This window comes from Aotus nancymaae, unplaced genomic scaffold (assembly GCF_030222135.1).
Source record: "Aotus nancymaae isolate 86718 unplaced genomic scaffold, 86718_ANA_hifiasm-v0.15.2.pri h1tg000019l, whole genome shotgun sequence".
Taxonomy (NCBI): Eukaryota; Metazoa; Chordata; class Mammalia; order Primates; family Aotidae; genus Aotus; species Aotus nancymaae.
This window is the reverse complement of record NW_026988431.1, coordinates 37,776,082-37,796,313: the sequence shown is the minus strand read 5'-3', so window position 1 is coordinate 37,796,313 and position 20,232 is coordinate 37,776,082. Positions and strand designations below refer to the sequence as shown.

The following is a 20,232-nucleotide window of genomic DNA, read 5'->3' as shown; positions in this document are numbered from 1 at the left end:
TTCCCGGGCAAAAAAGCGCCATGAATATCAGCATCACTGTTTCAGCCAGCACAATGGGTCGCTCCACAGGAAATCACACAGATCCCGGTGCCTTTTCAACAGGCGAGTGGAACACCTGGGAGAGAGTCAAACATTCAACTAAAAAAAAACAAGGCTCTGAGGCAGGGAGCCAGGTGATCAGGCTCGGCTGGTCCAACCCTCCCCTCCAAAAAAAAAAAAAAAAAAAAAACAGCAATTGGAAATGCTCTGGGTTGAGAGTTTCACAGCAAGCACAGCTGAAACCAGGATGGTCCAACTCGGGGAGGGGCATCCGCCATTACCAAGGCACTCCACCACTACGGAGGTAGTCCACCATTGCTGAGGCAGCCTGCCGTTGCCAAGGCAACCCGCCATTACAGAGAGAGTCCACCATTACAGAGGTCGGCCACCATTGCCGAGGCAGTTCTAACTACACCCATGTAAACAGGACTGCAGGGAAGTTCTCACAGCAGCTGGGCAGAGCCCACAGCAGCTCAGCAAAGCCTCTGCAGGCAGACAGTGACTAGGCTGCCTACTTGCTGGGCAGGGCAGCCCTGAAAAAAAGGTAGCAGCACAACGAAAACTCATACATAAAGCCCTAACTCCCAGGGACAGAACACCTGTGGAAAAAGAAGGGGTTTATGAGTTCTGCGGTAGTAGACTTAAACAAACCTGCCCAGCAGCTCTGAATAAACAACAGAACTCACAGCTCAGCACTCGAGCTCCTATAAAAGACAGACTGTCTCCTCAAGCAGCTCCCTGACCCCCATATATCCAAAGAGTCACCTCATAAAGGAGAGATCAGACTGACATCTAGCGGGTATCCTTCTGGGACAAAGATAGCAGAAGAAAAAACTGGTAGCAATCCTTACTGTTCTGCAGCTGCTGCAGGTGATCCCCAGGCAAGCAGGGCCTGGAGTGGACCTCAGCAGTCCTACAGCACAGGGGCCAGACTGTTAGAAGGAAAACTAAAAAGCAGAAATAACTTTATCATCAACAAACTGGACGTCCACTCAGAGAGACCCAATCTGAAAGTCAGCAACTACAAAGACGACAGGTGGATAAATCCACAAAGATGGGAAGAAACCAGTGCAAAAAGGATGAAAACACCCGAAACCAGAATGCCTCTCCTCCTACAAGGGATCACAACTCCTCACCAGCAAGGGAACAAGGCTGGATGGAGAATGAATGTGATGAAATGACAGAATCAGGGTTCAGAAGGTGGGTAATAAAAAACTTCCATGAGCTAAAAGAACGTGTTCTAACCCAATGCAAAGAAACTAAGAATGTTGAAAAAAGATTTGATGAAATTCTAACGAGTATGGACAACTTAGAGAGGAATATAAGTGAATTGATGGAGCTGAAAAACACAACACGAGAACTTCACAAAGCATGCACAAGTTTCAACAGCCGAATTGACCAAGTAGAAGAAAGGATATCAGAGGTCGAAGATCAACTCAATAAAATAAAACAAGAAGTCAAGATTAGAGAAAAAAGGGTAAAAAGGAATGAACAAAGTCTCCAAGAAATATGGAACTATGTGAAAAGCCCTAATCTACGTTTGATAGGTGTACCTGAATGTGACGAAGAGAACGAATCCAAGCTGGAAAATACTCTTAAGGATATTATCCAGGAAAACTTCCCCAACCTAGCAAGGCAGGCCAATATTCAAGTCCAGGAAATACAGAGAACACCACAAAGATATTCCTCAAGAAGAGCAACCCCAAGGCACATAATCTTCAGATTCACCAGGGTTGAAATGAAGGAGAAAATGCTAAGGGCAGCCAGAGAGAAAGGTCGGGTTACCCACAAAGGGAAGCCCATCAGACTCACAGCAGATCTCTCAGCAGAAACCCTACAAGCCAGAAGAGAGTGGGGGCCAATACTCAACATCCTTAAAGAAAATAAATGTCAACCCAGAATTTCATATCCAGCCAAGCTAAGCTTCATAAGTGAAGGAAAAATAAAATCCTTTGCGAACAAACAAGTACTCAGAGATTTCATCACCACCAGGCCCACTTTACAAGAGCTCCTGAAAGAGACACTACACATAGAAAGGAACAACTAGTACCAGCCACTCCAAAAACATACCAAATGGTAAAGAGCATCAACACAATGAAGAATCTGCATCAACCAATGGGCAAAACAGCCAGCTAGCATCAAAATGGCAGTATCAAATTCACACATAACAATATTAACCCTAAATGTAAATAGACTAAATGCCCCAATCAAAAGACACAGACTGGCAAATTGGATAAAAAGCCAAAACCCATCAGTGTGCTGTATCCAGGAAACCCATCTCACATGCAAGGATACACAAAGGCTCAAAATAAAGGGATGGAGGAAGATTTACCAAGCAAATGGAGAGCAAAAAAAAAGCAGGAGTTGCAATTCTCATTTCTGATAAAATAGACTTTAAAACAAGAAAGATCAAAAGAGACAAAGAAGGACATTACATAATGGTAAAAGGATCAAAGCAACAAGAAGAGCTAACGATCCTAAATATATACGCACCCAATACAGGAGCACCCAGTAAGGCAAGTTCTTAATGACTTACAAAGAGACTTAGACTCACACACAATAGTAGTGGGAGACTTTAAAACCCCATTGTCAATATTAGACAGATCAACCAGACAGAAAATTAACAAGGATATCTAAGACTTGAACTCAGACCTGGACCAAGCGGACCTAATAGCCATTTACAGAACTCTCCACCCCAAATCCACAGAATATACATTCTTCTCAGCACCACATCACACCTACTCTAAAATTGACCACATAATTGGAAGTAAATCACTCCTCAGCAAATGCAAAAGAACGGAAATCATAACAAACAGTCTCTCAGACCACAGTGCAATCAAGTTAGAACTCAGAATTCAGAAACCAACCCAGAACCGCACAGCTTCATGGAAACTGAACAATTGGCTCTTGAATGTTGACTGGATAAACAATGAAATGAAGGCAGAAATAAAGATGTTCTTCGAAACCAACGAGAGTGAAGACACAACATACCAGAATCTCTGGGACACATTTAAAGCAGTTTCTAGAGGAAAATACATAGCAATAAGTGCCCACATGAGAAGAAGGGAGAGATCTAAAATTGACACCCTATAGTCAAAATTGAAAGAGCTAGAGGAGCAAGATTAAAAAAAAAAACTCAAAAGCTAGCAGAAGACAAGAAATAACTAAGATCAGAGCAGAACTGAAGGAGATAGAGACACAAAAAAAACCCTTCAAAAAATCAATAAATCCAGGAGCTGGTTTTTCGAAAAGATCAACAAAATAGACCACTAGCCAGATTAATAAAAAAGAAAAGAGAGAATAACCAAATAGATGCAATAAAAACAATAAAGGGGATATCACCACAGATTCCACAGAAATTCAAACCATCATCAGAGATTATTACAAAAAACTCTACGCACATAAACTAGGAAACCTGGAAGAAATGGATAAATTCCTGGACACTTGCCTCCTCCCAAGCCTAAACCAGGAAGGAGTTGAAACCCTGAATAGACCAATAACAAGGTCTGAAGTCGAGGCAGCAATTAAGAGCCTACCACCCAAAAAAAGCCCAGGTCCAGATGGGTTCACCGCCGAATTCTACCAGACATACAAAGAGGAGCTGGTACCATTCCTTCTGAAACTATTCCAAATAATCCAAAAAGAGGGAGTCCTTCCCAAATCATTTTATGAGACCAACATCATCCTGATACCAAAACCCGGCAGAGACTCAACAAGAAAAGAAAACTTCAGGCCAATATCCATGATGAACATAGATGCAAAAATCTTCAATAAAATACCGGCAAGCTGATTGCAACAGCACATCAAAAAGCTTATCCACCATGATCAAGTAGGAATCATCCTGGGGATGCAAGGCTGGTTCAACATACACAAGTCTATAAACCTAATTCACCACATAAACAGAACCAAAGACAAAAACCACCTGATTATCTCAATTGATGCAGAGAAGACCTTTGACAAATTCAGCAGCCCTTTATGTTAAAAACCCTCAATAAACTAGGTATTGACGGAACGTATCTCAAAATAATAAAAGTTATTTACGACAAACCAACAGCCAATATCATACTGAATGGGCAAAAACTGGAAACATTCCCTTTGAAATCTGGCACTAGATAAGGATGCCCTCTCTCACCACTCCTATTCAATATAGTACTGGAAGTTCTAGCCAGAGCAATCAGGAAAGAAAAAGAAATAAAGGGTATTCGGGCCGGGCACGGTGGCTCAAACCTGTAATCCCAGCACTTTGGGAGGCCGAGGCGGGTGGATCACGAGGTCAAGAGATTGAGACCAACCTGGTCAACGTGGTGAAACCCCGTCTCTACTAAAAATACAAAAAATTAGCTGGGCATGGTGGCGCGTGCCTGTAATCCCAGCTACTCAGGAGGCTGAGGCAGGAGAATTGCCTGAACCCAGGAGGCGGAGGTTGCGGTGAGCCGAGATCACACCATTGCACTCCAGCCTGGGTAACAAGAGCAAAACTCTGTCTCAAAAAAAAAAAAAAAAAAAAAAAAATGAAATAAAGGGTATTCAGTTAGGAAAGGAGGAAGGTCAAATTGTCTCTATTTGCAGATGATATGATTAGATGTCTAGAAGACCCCATCGTCTCAGCCCAAAATCTCCTGAAACTGATAAGCAACTTCAGCAAAGTCTCAGGATACAAAATCAATGTGCAAAAATCACAAGCATTCCTATACACCCAATAACAGACTTAAAGAGAGCCAAATCAAGAATGAACTGCCATTCACAATCACTACAAAGAGAATAAAATACCTAGGAATACAACTAACAAGGAACATAAAGGACCTCTTCAAGGAGAACTACAAACCACTGCTCAACGAAATAAGAGAGGACACAAACAAATGGAGAAACATTCCATGTTCATGATTAGGAAGAATAAATATCGTGAAAATGGCCATACTGCCCAAAGTAATTTACAGATTCAACGCTATCCCCATCAAGCTACCAATGACCTTCTTCACAGAACTGGAAAAAACCACCTTAAACTTCATATGGAACCAAAAGAGAGCCCACATAGCCAAGTCAATTCTAAGCAAAAAGAACAAAGCGGGAGGCATCACACTACCGGACTTCAAACTATACTACAAGGCTACAGTAATCAAAACAGCATGGTACTGGTACCAAAACAGAGATATAGACCAATGGAACAGAACAGAGGCCTCGGACGCAACACAACATATCTACAACCATCCGATCTTTGACAAACCTGACAAAAACAAGCAATGGGGAAAGGATTCCCTGTTTAATAAATGGCGTTGGGAAAACTGACTAGCCATGTACAGAAAGCAGAAACTGGACCCCTTCCTGACACCTTACACTAAAATTAACTCCAGATGGATTAAAGACTTAAACATAAGACCTAACACCAAAAAAACCCTAGAAGAAAATCTAGGCAAAACCATTCAGGACATAGGCATAGGCAAGGACTTCATGACCAAAACACCAAAAGCACTGGCAACAAAGGCCAAAATAGACAAATGGGACCTAATCAAACTCCACAGCTTCTGCACGGCAAAAGTAACAGTCATTGGAGTGAATCAGCAACCAACAGAATGGGAAAAAATGTTTGCACTTTACCCATCTGACAAAGGGCTGATATCCAGAATTTACAAAGAACTAAAACAGATTTACAAGAAAAAAACAAGCCCATTCAAAAGTGGGCAAAGGATATGAACAGACACTTTACAAAAGAAGACATACATGAGGCCAACAAACATATGAAAAAATGTTCATCATCACTGGTCATTAGAGAAATGCAAATCAAAACTACATTGAGATACCATCTCACACCAGTTAGAATGGCGATCATTAAAAATATCTGGAAGACAACAGATGCTGGAGAGGATGTGGAGAAATAGGAACACTTTTACACTGTTGGTGGGAGTGTAAATTAGTTCAACTGTTGTGGAAGACAGTGTGGCGATTCCTCAAGGACCTAGAAATAGAAAATCCATTTGACCCAGCAATCCCATTACTGGGTATATATCCAAAGGATTATAAATTGTTCTACTATAAGGACACATGCACACGAATGTTCATTGCAGCACAGTTTACAATAGCAAAGACCTGGAACCAACCCAAATGCCCATCGATGATAGACTGGACAGGAAAAATGTGGCACATATTCACCATGGAATATTATGCAGCCATCAAAAATGATGAGTTCACGTCCTTTGTAGGGACATGGATGAACCTGGAAACCATCATTCTCAGCAAACTGACACAAAAACAGAAAATCAAACACCGCATGTTCTCACTCATAGGCAGGTGTTGAACTATGAGAACATACAGACACAGGGAGGGGAGCACTACACACTGGGGTCCCTTGGGGGGAAATAGGGGAGGGACAGCGGGGGGTGGGAAGGTGGGGAGAGATAGCATGGGGAGAAATGCCACATATAGGTGAAGGGGAGGAAGGCAGCAAATCACACTGCCACGTGTGTACCTATGCAACAATTTTGCATGTTCTTCACATGTACCCCAAAACCTAAAATACAATAAAAATGAAAATAAATAAATAAAAATTAAAAAATTAAAGAAAAAGTTCTTTGGGCATCTAGAGGGGGAGAAAGCATGTGATTTATGGTAGAAAAAAGTTTCCACAATAGTTTCATTAGACTTTTCAGGAACAACTTTGTGTGTCAAAAGAAAATATATTTAATGTGCTCACAGTATAAGCCAATGCTTTTATTTCTAGCAAAATTACTTTCAAAATAGGCATGAACTATTATCAACATACAAGGCCTCAGAATATTGTTCCCATGAGCACTTGCTGAGAACTACACTGAAGAACAAGCTTCAGACAATCAAGATGACTAGAAAGACATTGACGAAAGGCCTAGAGGTAGACATGAGATCAGTAGTCACCTGATCATTTAGCTAGGACTAAATAATGTTAAGAGGGAAACAGTATAGTCTGTAATGGCTGGTATGTCCAGACAATATAAAAATATGACAACTATCTGCAGTTATACTGTAGGAGTTTTGTAAATGGGAGGTCAGAATGGAAGGAAATGCAAAAAGTATTTTAATGTTTTAGGTAATTATTATGATGGTATTATCAGTATTCTGAGATTGCTGTGTCTATGATCTTGGAAATAGCAAATGAATCATTGTGGAATATTCTCATCTTATTCTTTGTGTCCTTGAAAATCAAATACTTCAACTGGAAATATTCATAAGAACTCATGAGATCTATAACCAGTGGCATGGTGAAGCCAGTTTGCACCAACAGTTTGTATACTGTTTTCAATTCCATCATCAGTAACTTGAAATCAGCCATGGTGGGAGTATTTATACATCATGGAAATTGGGAAATGCTACAAATCCAGCCTTTTTTTTTCTAATAGAGTCATTGTTAAACCATTTGCCAGTACCCCACCATGCCAGCACCCCATTATATATAGCAATCTTTAGTGTCCAGATTGTAGTTTTGAAGTACCAGTTCTCTCTCTGTCTTATATATACACACATACACACACACATACACACACACACACACACACACACACAAAGGAAATGTTGGAGAAATCGTTGGCTTAAGGTCTGAGACAAGAAATACATAAAAGAAGCCTAGAACAACTTGTCACACAGATGATAAAGAAGTTATAAAGATACAGTCAGGCTTGGTGGTTCATGCCTGTAATCCCGGCACCTGGGGAGGCAACACAAGAGAATCACTTTGGTGCTAGGAGTTTAAGACCAGCCTAGCGAATATAGCATATCTTTACAAAAAAAAAAAAAAAAAAAAATGCTGGGCGTGGCGGTACATGTGTTTAGTCTGGTCTTAGCTGTCAGGGAGGCTGAGGTGGGAGGATTACATGAGCCCAGGAGTTCAAGGCTGCAGGTTGCAGTGAGCTATGAGAGAGCCACTACACTCTAGACTGGGCAACCAAGCAAGATCCTGTCTCTAATAAATAAAAAACATTTTTTTAAGTTGTAAAGATACTGGCATCATGTCAATAAGACTCAAGTCAATTTGAAAATACTCCCACTGACCAAAGAGGGTCAGTTTCACCATCAACAATGATAATAACTGCAATGCGATACATTGAAATTCATTACAATGATGTTCAAACAGAGTCAAAGAATGAATCATCTTCAGAGAATGATAGTGAACAAATCTTTATCTTGAAAGCTGATAAATACATGGAATGAAGCAAGCATTTATCTTGCCTTTCCTATATCAACTGTTTCACTGAATATCCTAATAGGGTAAATGAAAAGTTTCTCTTTACTGACGTATTCTACCTAAGAAAATAATAGCTAATTACAATTTCACTATTTTGCAATTCCCAGTGAGGAAATATAGGCATTACATATCAACAGCTGCTCAGATCACACAGAGACTGCCAGATAGTATTTCCTTCTTTAGTCTTGCTAAAGGGATAGAATAGAACCTGAATCTGATCTCTGGATCCAGCTGGAAATTTGCAGGAAATACCAAGGATAGAGGAACATGCTGAGCTGCACATGAATCTGCAATCAGCAAAATCCAGACTGTGGAAAATTCCACAGGTCACATAGCCCAGGCTCTTCAGATAAATTATAAGGAAAGTAAAAGGGTAAAGGAGGAGCTTACAAATTAAAAGACAAAACATTTTTTACAGGTAAGACCAAACTATAGTGCATAGGAATACATATTTGGGTGATAAAATTGTAAACTCAAGGAAGTGATTTGTATAAAATCAGGATAGTAGTTTCTTGTGGGACTAGGGGAGGGCTGTGATTATAATAAGACAGGTGGAAGGGACTTTTGGAGTGAGTGACAAAGTTCTGTTTCCTGGTCTGGCTAGTTTCCTTGCCTTAATCATTAGGCTGTACATTGGATTTGTGAGGTTTGCTATATCTCGGAGATAGGGGGAGGTTTGAGACATGAAAGGGGGAACCTTGCTGTGTCACCCAGGCTGGAATACAGTGGTGTGATATATAGCTCACCACAGCCTCAGACTCTTGGGCTCAAGCAATCATCCCAGCTCAGCCTCCCAAATAGCTAGGACTTTATGGGCATGCCCCCACGCTGTTGGGTTTGGAGTGGGGAGGGGTTTGTTTTTTAGCAATGGGGTCTTGCTGTGTTGCCCAAGCTGGTCTCAAACTCCTGGCCTCAAGCATTCCTCCCACACTGGCTTCCCAAAGTGCCAGGATTGCAGGAATGTGCCAACATGCCCTGCCTGTTTTATTTTACAATAAAACTTTTTTAAAAATATGATCACGTTCTTGTCCTCAAGGAGCTCAGTCTAAAAAGTAGATGGAGAGGTGAACAATTAGTTTCAAGACAGTGTGATCAATGCTGTCAGACAGGCATATACATGTTGCTTTGGAACCAGTGAGGCACTGAAACAGTTGAGCAGGTCCAAGAAGGCTCCTGGGAGGAAGGGACACGCCAGCCTGGCCTTGAAGAGAGAGCCATTCTCCAAATGACATGGGAGTAGTGAAGCCCAACCCAGGCTACAGGGGTCACATCACAGTTACTCCTTGCTGGCTTACTCCAGGCAGCCCTCTGTACCCATCAGTGTTTATACTGCAGCATCGGTTGCTTCCTTTCTGCCCCTAAAGTTGTCTAGAGCAATTTCCTTTAAGTTGACAAAGGTAACAATTATCAGCCAAAGGAGTACATGTTCACATATTTATGAGAATAAACTAGTGTCTGTGCCTTTTCCTTGTTTTTAAACCAGAACTTCATGGATAATCTAAGAGAAGATACCATCTTGATAGCTTTTTCTTGAAATAGAGTGGCTGCAGCAAAGACAGAATCCTACACCCAGCCACAGTCTCTCTACAAGCACTCAAAACAGAATTGGAATTCCTCCCTGAATTATCTCTCAAGCAGAGAGAACAGAGGAATAGAAGAGCTTAAGGAAGGCTTCTTGGTTGAACTCTTAAAGCCTTCCTGACCTGACCCCTGAACACCAGAATAGCTCCTCACATCCTTAACCAAGAAGGCAAGACAGTCAATGTCCATTTACAGAAACTGACATATCCTACAAGAAGATAGAGAGCACAATTTTTAGGCCACATTTCCTGAGAAACAAAAGGGAAGGGGTGCAATTTGCATATTGGAATCAAAGAGCAATGGGATGTGGACAATTTGAGGTGTTCTCTGCTCGCTCTGTTCCTGGGTGCTGTGTAAATAACAGTGTGGAGGCATAGCAGGTGGGACCTGGTTATTCTGCAGGAATGTACAGACTTGGAAACCAAGATTGGCATCTACTCCAGGATGCACTTATCCTTCCCACCCACTGGCACTGATCCCTGACCATCTCTGGTAGCAAGCTGGCACTAGAAGCTAAAAGCATTTTAAAATGGATGTAAGAATAGAAGGGAATGGAAAAGCCATCTGTTTACACATTTCTTGATCTGTAAAATGGGACTATAGTACCCACCTACAAGTGTAAAGAGAAACTAAGACATATGGAAATGCTATATAAATGAAAAGGTATAAGAGAGTATTCCTGAAAATCCGACAGAGAGATGAACGTGCTTTCCTTCTGTGCTGACAAGCATTTTATCCTTATAACAACACCATGTATCAAGTCTATATATACAAACACTTGCAGATGCTCCCAATAAGTACAAAGTATTCTTCCTCAAGCTGAGATGTGATCATTTGTTAATCCACTCCCAAGTATAACGTTGAGTATTCATTTTCAGTCAAGTATCTATCCCATCCCTCAGACAAGATGCAACGACTGGCAGAGACCACTATATAGGTCTGGGTTCAGAGACAAATGAGATTGTGGCTTACCTTATACCTGTCCTCACCCTAAAAATGATGGCTTGTGGACATAAGGGGACAAAAAGAACATGGTCTACTATTTAAGATTTGAATCTAATATGGAGGGCAATACTCCAGAGAGACCACTGTGTTCCAAACTTACCTGATCAGTCATCCGGAGTGCTTGCTGAAAATGCAGTGTCTTAGTTTACTTCCCAGATGATCTGGATCAGAATCTCCAAGAGCAGTCTTTAAAATCTGAATTTTTAACAAATGTTCTAGATATTTTCATGATGAAGCAAATTCAGAGAAAAATAGAACACAGCTCCACAGGTTCTCAAAGATATTTAAAGAGGGCCCAAGAAAACTGATGTCTTAGTTTACTTGGGCTGCCTTAACAAAATACCATAGTTTGGATGAGTTGAATAAATTTATTTTCTCAGTTTTGGAGACTGGAAGAATAGAGTGGTCAGGTCTTGGTGATGGCGGCCTTCTTACTATGGTCTCATATGACCTCTTCTTTGTAGAAGGTGGGAAGAGGGAGAGAAACAGAACAAACTCCCTGGCATTTCTTCTTATAAGGGCACTAATTCCATCATAAGGGCCCCACCCTGATTAGCTCCCAACGGCTCCATCTCCAAATATCATCACACTGAGGACTAGGGTTTCAACATAGCCCTAGCTATGTTGGAGGGTGGGGAGATGCAAACATTCAGTCCACATAGGTACAGTAGCTCTTAGTCCTTCAAAGGAGCAGGTGCTCATTTGTGGAGCTGGATCTTTGGTGTTTTGCTTCTCACCAACCTATGCAAAGCCACATCATACAAGCCATAGGCTTAAGCAAGCTGTGCACCCACTGGTTTCAGCAACACCCAATGGACAAACATGATGATTTAAAGTAAACAACAACAAAAGAAATCAATGTTACCAGGTATTTGGGATGTTATTCAGTTCAACACCAAATTTAGCTCTGGACCTGCTGTTAGCCCAGACCAAAGGAGAAAATGCACTTGCTAATTGTCTTTCCTATTTCACACAAGTTAAATTCCGGGTAGAGTTCCAGCTTTTACTTACATCTCCTGAACCATTCTGCTATTCTCAAACTTGTGCCCTTTAAAGATGACAAAAGTCATTGCTTTTCCCCCATAGCTGAACATTTTTTGTCTCAATGCATTTCTAACTTATTAGAGAAGCAAAACTAGTCATATTAAAAATACCCTATGGGGACCCTCCCTCCCCATTCTGGAAGCTGATGAGAAAAATAACACATTTTGTAAAATCTGCAGTTGGGTTTTTTTAATGGATCAAAAGAGTTTTCTTACTTTTTAATAATTCAGGTATCCCTAGAGATCCAGCCACTTTCCAGACATTGCTCAGCAATGAAGAACTCAGGAAGTCCCTGATTCCAAATCGGTTATCCAATTAGGCAAGTCCCATTACTCACTGTCTGTAACAGAAGGAGGATGGCACCGTGTGGTAGAAGAGTCCCTGAATTCAGGCCCAGCTCTGCTGTAAACTAATCAGCAGTTTCCATTGAACAATTTATTTACCCTCACTGAGCCTGTTGCCTTCATTAATTCAACTACTTTTTTTTTTTTTGAGATGGAGTCTTGCTGTGTTGCCCAGGCTGTGGTGCAGTGACCCAGTCTTGGCTCACGGCATCCTCCGCCGCCCGGGTTCAAGCAATTCTCCTGCCTCAATCTCCTGAGTAGCTTTGACTGCAGGCACCCGCCTCTACACCTGGCTAATTTTTTTGTATTTTTAGTAGACAAGGGGTTTCACCATGTTGGCCAGGATGGTCTCAATCTCCTGACCTCATGATCTGCCCGCCTCAGCCTCCCAAACTGCTGGGTTTACAGGCGTGAGCCACCACACCCGGTTTCAACTACTATTTCTTAAGTATCTAAGAAGTGCCACTATATCAGGTAAAGGGGACAGCCTTCGGCAGACCACAGTCTGGAGAAAAGGGAATTCTCCATTCTGTAATGTAATGGTCCCTTTCCTTGTATGAGTGCCTTGTCTCTGTTTCTCACTAGCTTGACGCATGAAACAAAAACCTGTGAGTATATGAAGGAACAAATGAATAAGGGAAAGAAAATGGGTTTTTAAAATCACCTTATTTTATGTGACTACCACTCTTCCTAAGGTCCCCTTTGCCGAATAACCCAGGCCCAAGTAGTCCAACTTTGATTTCACCTTTCTTAGCTTTCTATCCCTCAGAAAACTCATTTGTTCATTGTAATCTGCCCCCTTCATTCTTCTCTGGCACAGTTCCTTGGAATCTACTTCCATCCCTCGTACACCCCTGAATATTTTCCTATATTCTAAATCCAAACATCCGTTAAGCACATAATATATAGCAAGCACTGGCCAAACCAAGATGCTGGAGAACAGACTCTGCTCCACATTTTCTGTGGCTGTGGACGATGCTTTTGTGTATCCCATTCATGACCACAGAGGGTATGCCTCATTTGACTCACAGCTACCGAGATACCAGGACAGGCAAAATGATGCCACGTGATTCCCAGGAGAGTCTTACATCAACGAATTCTACCCACCTCTCACTCACCCCCTCATGCTAACCCCCAGTACAATAATTTTTAACAAAACTTGCTATGGTAGGGGGGTAGAACCACCTTAAATTTTCCATCCACTTAGTTCATGAATCTGGGTGCTACACCAAAATGACTGGAGCACAAAGCTCTGTTTCCCCATTATTATTGAACAACGAGACACTAGTTTCTCGAGAAAGCATTACTCAGAAAGGTTTTTAAGTAAGTAAATTTAAATAGCATATCGCCATTTCTATATATGCTATTTCAGTCAATATCCACAACAGAGCCTGAGGCTCAAAGGATAAATAACTAGGCCACAGGCCATGTGGTCAGTAAAGTGGCAGGGCTGGCACTTATGCCTGGGTCTGAGTCAAAATCCTGGAGCCTGCCCAGAGGGGGCCAAGTGGTCCTGTTCAGTTTAGTCCTCACAGTCACTAAAAGCTACACATTTAGCCTTTAAGCATTTACTCCAACAGCATTATATAGTAGTCCCCCCTTATCTGCAGGGCATACATTCCCAGACCCCCCGCAGATGCCTGAAACCTTGCACACATTCACTCTATATACACTATGCTTTTTCGATCTGGTAACCACAATGGCTACTAAGTGACTAGCGGGCGGGCAGGCAGTGTAGACAGCATGGGTACGCTGGACACAGGGATGACTCATGTCCCATGCGGGATGGAATGGACAGTGTGAGATATTACTAAGTGACTAGCGGGTGGGCAGGCAGTGTATACAGTATGGGTATGCTGGACACAGGGATGACTCATGTCCCATGCGGGATGGAATGGACAGTGCGAGATATTACTAAGTGACTAGTGGGCGGGCAGCAGTGTAGACAGCATGGGTACACAGGACACAGGGATGACTCATGTCCCATCAGGGATGGAATGGACAGTGCGAGATATTATCACTCAACTCAGAATGGCACAGAATTTAAAACTTTTGCATTGTTTATTTCTGGATTTTCCATTTATTTTTGACTGTGGTTGATCATGGGTAACTAAAACTATGAAAAGTGAAACCATAAATAAACAAGGACTTCTATACATGGATTTAAAGAGATACCTCATCAGGAATTTTTAAGGGTGTTCGTGACACAATCCTAAACTTATATTTTACTTTTGTAATATTATTTTGGCTTTTCCAGTATACTGAGACTCTCAGTAGAAGTTGCCCAGGCCTCTTTCAAGCTCATAGCCTTGACAAACTTTTTTTTTTTTTTTACATGACATCACTAAAAATGTTGTTTACTTGCTGTCACTTTTCCATCTTTCCACCTGGAAATAAAATTGGCTGGATTGTTTAAAATTTATACTCCAGTTGTACATATATCTTGTCCACCTCATCTCTGTAAATAAGACATTTTTATTGACCCATGCATGCTGTAAACCCTGGCAAGATCACCTACCCCAGCCTGAGTCTGCAGCTCCCCAGCAGGGGCGAGATCTTGTGCTTTGCTCTCCAGAGAACCCAGCTGGTTGCAAACCATGACCCTGCCCTGAGAATTGTCTTCTGGGGTGATATTGGTGGATTCAAATAGCAGAGGGAGCCTTTGGATTATTTAAAATTATATCTCTAGGCCTCAATTCTTTCATACGTAAAATGAAGGAAATAACACTAATGAAAATTAAAAGCACATCAAGAGCTTTTCAGATTTGTAGATATATTTATAAGATGTTACAGCAAAATACCAGGCTCTGAACGTTAATATATTCACTGATTTTTTTTTTTTTTTTTTGAGACAGAGTCTCTCTGTCACCCAGGCTGGAGTGCAGTGGCACAATCTCAACTCACTGCCACCTCTGCCTCCCAGCTTAAGCGATTCTCCTACCTCAGCCTCCTGAGTAGCTGGGATTACAGGTGCCCACCACCACGCCTGGCTAATTTTTATGTGTGTATATATACAATTTTTTTTTTTAAGTAGAGATGGGGTTTCACCATCTTGGTCAGGCTGGTCTTGAACTCCTAACCTCAGGTGATCCACCTGCCTCAGCCTCCCAAAGTGCTGGGATTACAGGCATGAGCTATCGAAATGATCCCTAACTGGGCACAACAGCTGCCCATCTGAAAGGAGGGATCAACTTTTCTATTTGCAACTGAAACTGCAGGCCCTCCTAACATCTTCCCGTTCACTCTCCTCACATCATAACAAGGCTTCATTCAGGCACATCCCCTGCTTTGGTGGCGTCTAGCCAGAAGCAACCAGATTCTGTGGCCTCCACTGGGCTGCATCTTCCCTCTGTGCCCACATGCTCAGGCATCATGAGAATGGCACGGGGATTGTCCAGCTATGGATGGACTCCAGTAGAGGCATCTCCAAGATCTTCTCATGCCCCGAGTGCCTGAGCACAAGTGCGGATCTTCACGAGCCAACCAATGATAACTCCTCTCCATTTCTTCCTTTTCCCTATTTATTATAGCTTTTTGGAAAGTTGATGAAGTGAAATATTCTCCAGCAGAGGAAATAATATAAAGCTTAAAAGTCATTGCTGATGGAATGGTGAAATAATTCCACTGCTTTCCTTTGAGCAAAAGAACTCAAATAAGGCAACCTGAGGCAGTCTCTGGGGATTTCATTATTGATAGATTGGAGGGAAACAATGGCTTTACATGAACAAGTTTTTCTCTTGTGAGAGCTCTTTGGGATGAAGAGATAAGAAAGACAGGTGCTAGACAACAGAATAAACCCCACACCAGCTTATTTACATAATTTTGTGTAGAAATGCATTGATGTATGAAGTATAAAGTGACTGTGTTGAATAGTGAAATTAAGTATTTTGGAAAACAATCTAAATTCACTACCTAGTCCTAAAATAACTGAACATTTTATGAAATGCCTCTTGCATCTTTGTAAAATTACTGGCAGTTTCAGCTATGTGTGTGTGCAGTTTTAAGAAAATACGATCTTTTATGTTATGGTTTAAGGTAATTCTTAAGAATGCATTCTCTAAGCAGATGAGACATTGTGTGGAGGATAGGACGGGAAGAGGACATTTACACTTCTGACACAGCATGGTCCATAGCATTTCTTCATGACTAAAGGCTATCAGGAAGGCTGGAAAAGTGTGTGTAGCAAAGATTATAAACAGCTATTTTTGCAGGGCAAATTGCTTCCTAAGTGAGCGAGTAGGGGATTTAAAGGCAAACGTAGCTATCTCAGCATACACAGGTTTGTGCCGTGTGAGATTCCTAAACCCTAACTCCCTTTTGACAAGTATTCCTTAACAGACCTCCCAGATATCTGAAGCCAATTTTAACCCACTCTGGTCCTCCACTGACTACAACATTACCTGAATGGTGTGGTCCAATTTCCAGGCTGCTTACCAGTTCTCAAGCCTATGGGGTAAGTAAATCTCAGGCCTCTGGGGTGAGGGAATATCCCTTGTGGGACAGACGTGGTGAATATCGATGAGCCCAGGAACTTCAAAAAGCCTGCGACTTGCAGGATTGAGGAGGAAGCATTTTTAAAATTCACTGCACCAGGAAGCATTTCTCTTGTCAATTGTTGCTGATGTTGGCTTATTCTTTTTTAAATGTAATTTTTTATTGTTATCAATATTTTTATCCATAAAATGACCTTAGAAAATGTAAAAGAAGCATCCTCACAAACTGCTGTGTTTTGAGGTTTTGATATTAGGCCTGTACTTTATGGCTCAAGGGGGTGGAATGAAAAATGCTGAGAGGCACTTAGAATCATTACCAACAAAATTAGAGGTCAGAGAATTGGAGAAGCGTGAAGTCTTAGGTTTGCAAGTGCCCTTAGTAGCGTCCAGCCGGCTTCCCCTGTACACAAACACAAACTCATCTCAGGTGTGTTGAGGACGCAGATGCGTAAGGCAGTGGTTCTCAAAGAGTAGTTTCCAAACCAGCAGCCTCATTAGGGAACTTGCTAGAAATACACACTCTCAGGCCCCGCCTCAGAAACTCTGAGCTTGAACAATGGTCTGTATTTTAACAAGCCTTCCACGTGGTCCTGAGACAGGCTAAAGTTGGAAACCACTGCCCTAAAACCCCCCTGCGAGGGCCCATTCTACAAGTAATTTAGTATGGCCTTCCCAAAGCCAATGGGAGAAGAGTGGGATCTTAATTCTTTCAAGGGAACCGCTGTATGGAGAAAATTATTAGCCAGATCCAGTTAGCTTCTGGCATTATCCACTATAGTGACTTCCAGCCATTTCTAGCCTTGTGATACTCATCCCAAGAAATATGCTGAGAAGACACACTTTTAAGGTAAAATGTAACAGGAGGCCAAGCACAGTGGCTCACACCTGTAATCCCAGCACTTTGGGAGGCCAAAGTGGATGGATCACTTGCAGTCAGGAGTTCAAGACCAGCCTGGCCAACATGGCAAAACCCCATCTCTACTAAAAATACAAAAATTAGCCAGATGTGGTGGCACACACCTGTAATCCCAGCTACTTGCAAGGCTGAGGCAGGAGAATCACTCGAACCCCAGAGGCAGAGGTTGAAGTAACCCGAGATCGCGACACTGCACTCTAGCCTAGATGACAGAGTGAGATCATCTCAAAAAAAAAAAAAAAAGTGGCAATAACTCTGTTTCGAGGATTTTTTGATAGGTAGGAATGTTACAAAACCAACATGAGAATCTCCCCCTACTCTGAGATCAGAGGATTCTGCTAACTCCTAATTCCTGTCAACCCTAGTTAATACCAGTGGTGGAAATATCCTTAACCCAAGGAGGAATGTAAACTCTCCATTAGGGAGAGTTCTAAAATGCATGCTCTTTAACACCCCTTACCCTCAAGCCTAGAGACCCCTTATGGCTATACAGTGTCAGGTACTCAATGCTGACTCAGGGAAATACTGCACCATGCCTGTAGCAGAAACATCAGCCAAGGCCAGACAGGGCAGTTACAGAAAGGAAAGCATAATCCTATTTTTTAAAAGGCATACTGTAGGACTGCTATTGTTTTCTGCCTTCATCATGAAGTGACCTCTCTCTCTCTTTCCCCAACCAGGAACAGCTAAAAGAGGATGATGTGGAATGCATTGTAAACCAGGATGAACTAGCCATGAATTATCAGGAGCAAGCCTCACCCTGCAGTCCTCCTGCAAGGCTGGGTCTGGACCAGAAAGCTTCGCCCCAGACGCCAAGCAAGGAAAACATTTATGAGGGAGACCTCGGCCTGGGAGGCTATGAACTCAAGCTTGAGCAAACTTCGGGTCAATCCCACTTGAATTAATTGGTATGAAGAGGACAGATGTAATCACAAGTAATGCAAGGCTCACTGAGGAATACAAGCCAAGCTGATGAGGCAGCCGAGGGAAGAGGCTGAAAAATGTATTAAGAGCATAAATTAGAGAGAATCAAGGCCTTGTCACATGGATCCTCTGATGCCTGAAGAAATGAGAATTTATTATCATCCCTCTCTATTATGCAACTGAATTTACTTTATTGACAGCAGCTATTTTGATTACTGGGTTGACTGGGGTGGGACGGGGGTGTCAGGAGTCCAGCTGCTGGAGGCTGGGACAGATGTGCCGGGTCTGCAGGGCGTTTCTGCTGCATATGCTGCTCTCCAGGCCCTTCTCTTCTCTTCTGGATTTTATTCCCTCCATTAGGGAAGACAGTTTAAAAATAAGAAAGTTTCTGAGGGTAAACATTTTGCTCCTAAGCTGAAGGGAATGTACAGCTATTTAGTAAGTGGTAAGTTTCATATTTTGAGGACTTGACTCCCATTTGCTCTTAATGACCCCAGGGCAGAGCCCAGAGAAGTGTTCCATACCCATTGCTGATGGCTTCCCGCAGCCACACTGAGTTGGAGACCCTATTGTTCTTGTTGGTATCTTTTTTATGCTACTTCTCCCGTTGCTCAGAGGGGTTGCCTGTGGCTGGATGTGCCCTGCACTAAATGCAGCACCACTTTCAAGCTTGGTAGGACTCTTCCAAAAAGCAGCCTTCTTCTCCCATACCACAGTGTACCTGAAGAACAAGCCTTCCCATCTTTGCCTGCATGCAAGTCACTTCCTGGCTGTGCTGCAGGACCCCTCCGTATGCTGGAAGGTAGGATTCTGCAGACCGTGCTGCTCTCTACCTGGCAGTGGACTGTGCAGGAGCCCTAACCTGTCCTCCAACTCCAGCATTCACGGCTGAGAAGCAGTGCAGAAGCAGAGCGAGAGGGGTAGAGCCAATGATGTGTGAGTTACCCTGAGGAGCCAGGGTCAGGGCCTCAGGACTCCCCCTTACAAGGCATGGCTCATGGTTTACATTCCAGAGACCAACACGATAGCTTCTAAGTCAGCTGCATGACCTGTGCCTTTTAAGCCATAAAGATACCTCAAGCCTAGCGCCTCTTAAAATCCAGATGTTCATATTAGACTTTAAAAAAGTAGGCTCCAGGCCTAGGTGCCCAGGCTATGATGAGTCTGCTTTTGAAGGAAGTAGGGCATGATATCTTCCTTGGACCCAAAGCTTAAGAGTAATGTACGCTTTGCTGAACACGGTTAGGCCTTAAACAAACATTCACCGTGGTGGTGTCAGGCACACTGCTATGTGCATCCATTTTTTTGCTTTCCAAACTGAATCTCTGGGGCACAAGTTGTTTTATACTCAAGCTAAGTATAATTTTGTCATTTCAGGTGAATATGACAAGTGGTGGAACATGAAGTTTTCTAATTTGACTTAATCCTAATAAATTTTTGTTATAAAGTATGATTGTGTTTGGCTAATACTTTGTTTAAACTCATTTTCTCTTTCCAGGTGACTTGGTGGTTCTAAGCTCTTGTACTCAGAGTGCTGGCTGAAGCAGGCACTGAAAGCTAATATATGGGAGATGCAGGGATCCTGTGGGCCAGAAGCAGCCAAGGGGCTAACAGGACAAGTCACTGAAGGAATGAAGGGAGCAGGGATGGGCTGGGGAGGTGTCCCAGAGAAGAGAA

The 20,232-nt window shown here is 42.4% G+C and overlaps 1 protein-coding gene across 1 annotated transcript in view; it reads left to right on the top strand.

The window, feature by feature from the left end:
* SLC9A9 (solute carrier family 9 member A9) overlaps positions 1-20,005 on the top strand; it is a 581,824-nt gene extending 561,819 nt beyond the window's left edge. The window contains exons 15-16 of the mRNA XM_012437089.3: positions 16,570-16,675; positions 18,312-20,005. Of these exons, the coding sequence (XP_012292512.2) occupies positions 16,570-16,675; positions 18,312-18,536 (331 nt within the window). The 3' untranslated portion in view covers positions 18,537-20,005. The remainder of the gene's footprint in view (positions 1-16,569; positions 16,676-18,311) is intronic.
* The last annotated feature ends 227 nt before the right edge of the window (positions 20,006-20,232 follow it).